The 6,000-nt window shown below is 43.9% G+C and overlaps 1 protein-coding gene across 2 annotated transcripts; it reads left to right on the top strand.

Moving 5' to 3' along the window:
* The first annotated feature begins 1,660 nt into the window (after positions 1-1,660).
* Positions 1,661-5,689, top strand: foxa3 (forkhead box A3). 2 transcript variants are annotated; one of them, XM_075472851.1, is made up of 2 exons: positions 1,661-2,118; positions 3,466-5,689. In XM_075472851.1, exons 1-2 carry the CDS (start codon positions 2,047-2,049, stop codon positions 4,804-4,806), a joined length of 1,413 nt encoding a protein of 470 aa, XP_075328966.1. In that variant the 5' UTR covers positions 1,661-2,046; the 3' UTR covers positions 4,807-5,689. The 2 variants fall into 2 exon arrangements, with proteins under 2 accessions (XP_075328966.1, XP_075328967.1); XM_075472852.1 differs by lacking the exon at positions 1,661-2,118 and having other exon boundaries at positions 3,498-3,580; positions 3,687-5,689.
* The last annotated feature ends 311 nt before the right edge of the window (positions 5,690-6,000 follow it).

Consider the following 6,000-nt stretch of genomic DNA (forward strand, 5'->3'; position numbering starts at 1 on the left):
ATCCCAAACCTGTTTACAAACGGGAGCCAAACCCTTTTACCCAAAAGGGGCCAAACGAAGGTTCTGCAGTCAGTCTGGATGAAGAGGTTGTTTCTGTAAACCAGGATAAAACCTTTTGGATCTGATCCAGCCCCACATCGCGGGCCTCTTTCTGTGTGATCATTTATCAAAGAATCCCTCAAATGGCCACCTCATCTTTAGAAAGCCTGAAACATGTATATATGTGTTTCTTCTCCCTTTTTCTCTGTCCCGATCAGAGCCTGGAGGTCAGAGTTTTATCAACCTTTCTTATCTCCAACTTCACCACCGAGCAGATGAGAAATTCTCGTCTCTTTCGGCCTTAATTACATCATTACAGACGCGGAGGTGTGAGCTCATTCCAAGTGTTAATCGACTTCACAGCTTTTTGCAAACGGCTGATAGGCTAATCGTTGAGTCCTCCCAGGTGATGGCGTCCGTGGTGTCTGGGAGAGAAAAAGGCCAGAGTCAGTAATAAAATCAAAGTGTCCCTGGAGGCTCGGGTCACAAACAGCTACCTGGGAAACTTTCCCACATGGAATCAGCTGAACTCTCACGCTGAACTCCTCATTTCTGTCGCGCATTTCTGTGCTTTTTCTTCCTGTTACTTCCTCGGGATCTTTTCTCACAGTCTAATCCCGTCGACCTCCCGCATGCGCATCAATTACATCTCCATTGACTGACCATTAGGCAGAGGCATTGACATTCACAGGCCTCCGTCTGCACCCAGGCCCGATGTGTATTCCACGACACAGGAGTCCGGCCCTATGCATTACGCCAGGATTACATTATTTATTGTATTTCTCTGGCGTTTAAGAGAAAAAAAGAAACTCAAAAGCAAAGTTTCTTTAGAAGAGGAGTCCTCTCCCATTCACAGACAGGCTGCGACAGGTCTTTTACGCACAGATTACGCACAAACAGGAGGTCAAATACTGCTACTAAAGGTCCCTTTTTACAAATATGGAGAGGATTTCCCCTGATGTTTAAGAGCTGTGGACCAGATGATCTGATATGCTTCATTTCAAAGTCAAACAATTTCAAGATATTTGGGACTTTAGGAAATATATTAACATTTATATCTATGAATTAGTCACATTTCACTATCAAAACTCAAGATCTAAAACAGAGTTTTAGCCCGCACAGAATGTGTTAGAAGCTTTAAAGCCGCAGAAAAGTGATGTCTGGGGGACCTTCACAGCCCCCACATGCATAAAAAAACAATGAACGTAGTCGAAAATCTGCATTTCCTTTGACATCAAACTGCCTTTCATTTCCCCCCAAAACGTATTTTCAGCTTAAATGCTGACATGATACATTTTATTATACAAAAAAATATTCCGAAAGAAAGCATTAGAGCGCAAATTTCAGCAAACTATTTTAACTTTTGCACTCATGTTTTCTCACAGCTTCTGGGCTTTAATGCTTTATCTAACAATAATAACAAAAATGAGCGCAGCTGTCTCACTGAAAGACGCCCGGGTGGCCCCGGTGCAGCCGCCGGGCCAATATGCAGCACGCCAGGGGGCCACATCGGCCTTTTCGCGGGGCCCTTCCTGGATCCTGCGGTATTCAAATGTGAGAGCGGGGCGGGTCCCAGCAGCACCTTATAAGAGGAGGACGTCCAGAGTTCTTTACCGTATTTGCGCGCTGAATCTTCGTCTGTTTCAGACTGCGTCCCGAGGTGCCCCGACGGACTGAGGGGGGAAAAAACGGGCCATAAGAAGAAGTCAGTATCTGATGCCAAAACAATATTACGCTTTCGAAACAATGGATGACTGACAAATAAGAGATATTGACTTAACTATTCCCAGGAGCAGAGCGTCCCATCGCTTTGGTCACTTTTACGCATTATCGACACGAAATTCTTTCATTTTGTTTGGCGAAAAGAGGGACAACTTTTTGTCTGGATTTTTCCAAGAAAAAACACCAACTTGCTGAGGATTTTATATTCATTTTTGATATATTTTTCTAAAAAAAATCCAATCATAGATAGATAAAATCCTTCCGCTATAAAGTATTGTGTTGGGGATGTTGAGCTCTGTGAAGATGGAAGCCCATGATTTACCAGAGTGGAATACTTTCTACAGTGAAGCCAGCGAGGTAAAACCGCACTCACACTTATATTATAACAAACATGATTACAAAAAAAAATCAAATAGTTGTGGGTTTTTCGTGTTGTAAAAAGTGGAAAAGTTTGGAGGTTTGTATTCGAAGTGTTAAAAAACTGATGTGGGAAAAGGAAAACCCGTATAAGGAGTAAAAAAAACTTTTCTGCTCTTTGGATAAATATAAAATAAATTAAAACCAAAACCTTCCTCAGAAGTGTTAAACGACCATGCTAAGAATTAAATGAAGCAAGTTTTTGACGGAAATGCATTAAGAATCACGAAGAAATAAATTCTTAAAGAGATTTAAAAACGCCAAAAAGAGACAGTAGTCCCAAAATGATCCGTTTATCTTATACACCGATATTTTTGGTAATAGTCTCATCATCAGTTTTTTTCATAAGTTAAAGAAATCAACAGGAGCTATTTTTACAATCCACAGAAACTCGGTAATATTTTGATTATCTTATTTAAATTCCAAACACTTCTTCCCACATTGAGCTTTCCAAATTTCTTTTTTTTAAATCGAAATTTGCTCTTCATAGTTCGTCTTCCTTTGTGTCTCTGCAGCGGATGAAGTTTCGCGACAATTCAAGTGTTAATTAAACCCTTTTTTTTCTCTCACTAATTCAATTAAGAGTTAATTTCATCAGCAGCTTCAGTTCTCACCTCAACTCAACCTGATGAAATTACCAAGAAGAAAGAGTCTGACAATATTTAACCCACAATCAGCAAGCGGGCTGTGATACCTTTGATCCCCACAGATTTAGATTTTTTTCATTTTTTGGTTGTTTGTTTGTTTGTTTTTGTATCTTGAACATTAAACTCCGTTTGGATTTATTAGAACAATTCATTCGGACAACATATGTAATGATCACTATTTGTAAGAAAAAAAGAAAGAAAAGATAAATGGAAATGAAAGCACTCCTCCATTTTCGTTTAAATTGTGAACAGCTTGTTTTTTCCGTGGCAGCAGTGGAGGAGGCCGTCTGAGCTGAGAGGCACCATGACGCGCTTTTTACGCATTTTCAGGTTAACATAGCTGTGTGAAATCCATGTCCTCTCCGCACACTGAGCTTCATTGTGCATTGATAAGAGTCACCTTTTAGATGGAGAAGCTGCTTTCTCTTCACATTTCACACCAATTTTGACCAAAAAAAGTCAATTCCACCTATCATTTACACCAAATAATTACGCTCTTTGTTTCCAGAATAGTTTTTTTTAAGGAACAAATAGATCTTTTATATAATTATTTATCGTCGTTTTAAACATTTGTTGTTTGATATTAACTGATACTCTCTTTGTTTTTCCTTGGGACTAACCATATGTTGTTTTGTTCCAGATGTATTCCTCTCCCAACACCATGAACTCTGGTCTGGGCTCCATGGGCTCCATGGGCTCCATGGGCGCCATCAACAGCTACATCAACCTGAACCCGGCCACCGCCTCCCCCGCAGGTATGAACATGGCATATCCCAGTTCCAGCCTCAGCAGTTCCCCTTTGGCATCAATGGGCTCTGGGCCAAGTCACATGTCCCTCTCCCCTGTGGCCTCATCCCTCAGCTCAGGATCTCTGACTCAGCTGGGCCCCGCTGCTCCAGGCTCCCTGGGCTCTTTGTCCCACTACCAGAATATGGGGCAGTCCATGAGTCAGCTGGGATATCCTTCTACAGGGAGCCTGAGTCGTTCAGGACCCAAAGAGATTCCCCCTAAGCCCTACCGACGCTCCCTGACCCATGCCAAGCCACCATACTCCTACATATCCCTCATCACCATGGCCATCCAGCAGAGTGGCAGCAAAATGCTCACCCTGAACGAAATCTACCAGTGGATCATGGACCTGTTCCCCTACTACCGGGAGAACCAGCAGCGCTGGCAGAACTCTATCCGCCATTCGCTCTCCTTCAACGACTGCTTTGTGAAGGTGGCTCGCTCGCCAGACAAGCCGGGTAAAGGCTCCTACTGGACTCTGCACCCGCAGTCAGGCAACATGTTCGAGAACGGCTGCTACCTGAGGCGCCAGAAACGCTTCAAGATCGAGGACAAGACGGCAAAAAAAGGAGGCAAGAGCCAGGAGGGGGGCTCCGGTAAAGGAGGCCACAGCGGAGATCACCTGGTGGAGGATCGCAGCCCTACAGGTGGATCGGAGGGAGCTGACTCTGCCCACTCAGATAACTCCCACCCGGGCTCCTCAGATGATCAGAATCATCAGAGAAACACCCTGGTTTCCCTAGACTGCCCCCAGCTGTCCTCCTCCCACCTCCACAGCCCACCCGTCTCCCTGCCTCCTTCCTCCTCCACTTCATCTTCCATCCCTCCCTCCTCCTTGTCCCTCTCAGGCACCTCCTCCTCCAACCCACTCCTCCACTCCCAGTCTTTAGCGGGTAGCTCTCACCTTCTACCCAGTCCCATGCAGCATCACATGGACCTACAGAATGATGCCCTCAAGTCTCTGGACCCCCACTACAACTTCAACCACCCCTTCTCCATTACCAACCTCATGTCCAACGAGCAGAAGATGGACCTCAAGTCCTACCAGGACCAGGTGATGGCTTACAACAGTTACACTGGCGGCTCTCCTGTGGGAGCCAAGCAGATCTATGACAGCCAAGGCCCGGCCGCAATGGACTCAGGCGCTTACTACCAAACTCTGTACAGCCGCTCGGTGCTCAACGCCTCCTAATATGGACACTCGGCTTCCTACAAACACACACACCTGTCTGTAGAGGTGAGCCAAGATGGAGACTTCTGTTTCTCTTTACTAAAATGGACACCAAAGCTCGATTTATCTTCCTCTTTCTTTATCTTTCCCCGTCTGGCTCTAGTCCAGTGGTCGTCACAGGACTCTCGTTTAAAATGGCTGCCATGTTTTGAGGGACCAAAGAACTTTTTTAAAAAAAATCTTTAACTGACTCTTATCAAAGAAGGAGACTGGTTAGTTACATGAAGGACAGAAAAAGGGAGGCTGGACGATGAGAAGGACTTTTGATTCATCTGCGTGTAAGTCAGTCAGATCTTGTCTTTGCCTGTTGCAGGAGGAGCGTGTGGCAGAAATTTACCTTGTACAAAATGTAAATAGTGGTAATAGTGCAGGGGAGGATGATATTTGCATTTATTTATGAAGGGAATAAATTTTAATATATCTTATGAAGCGCTCTGTCGACCAGTTACAACCCAGATGTGAGGGTGTTTCATCCAAAGATGGAAAGATGGGTTTCAGGTTACTGCAACGGGAGACAGTTGAGCTCATATTTTGTGTTACAGCTTTTGTTAAAAAAGTTTCCGTCATCTTTGTCACATCATCATTCATCCGTCAATGTAGATGCAGCTCATGAGATCTGGACAAAAATGGTATATTTGTTGGTTAATACAGATACAAAATAAGAGGAAAAAGAAAAAGATGGAAAGAGACAAAGCAACTGTGGTAAAAAGCAAAAAAAAAAAAAAAAAAAAAAAGTTTGGATGTGTTTTTGTTCCAATTGGTTCAAACCAGTTCTTGTAATGGATGCCTTTCTGCAGACTGTAACATTTAGAAGAGGAGTTCAGTCAGTTACTAAAACAGTGGGAGGGAGGAGAGATGCACTATGGGAGGATTTACATACAGTACTTTGCACTATGGCGCTCCTACAGGCCAAGTGGGCTGATAGTGTGTTTGTGTGTGTGTGTTACAACAATGCTAAGGAACGCCCTCCCAACCCTGTCAATGCATCAGCTCAATGGGACCAGTGTAACAATTGGGTGTCAAATGACCCTTGATGCCCAAAAAAAAAAGTGCCTTTTCTTCAAATGACTGCTGATCTGATAAGAGATCAATGTATGGACAATCTGTCGAAGGATTGGGGCCGCAGAAGTTTCAGGTCACATGATGTCCTTTGTG

This window comes from Odontesthes bonariensis, chromosome 9 (genome assembly GCF_027942865.1).
Source record: "Odontesthes bonariensis isolate fOdoBon6 chromosome 9, fOdoBon6.hap1, whole genome shotgun sequence".
Lineage (NCBI taxonomy): Eukaryota > Metazoa > Chordata > Actinopteri > Atheriniformes > Atherinopsidae > Odontesthes > Odontesthes bonariensis.

Excerpts from the sequence above, each read along its gene's own strand:
- foxa3 (XM_075472851.1), top strand. The coding sequence starts at position 2,047 with ATGTTGAGCTCTGTGAAGATGGAAGCCCATGATTTACCAGAGTGGAAT. Across the intron at positions 2,119-3,465 it reads TCTACAGTGAAGCCAGCGAG|ATGTATTCCTCTCCCAACAC; the intron begins GTAAAACCGCAC and ends GTTTTGTTCCAG.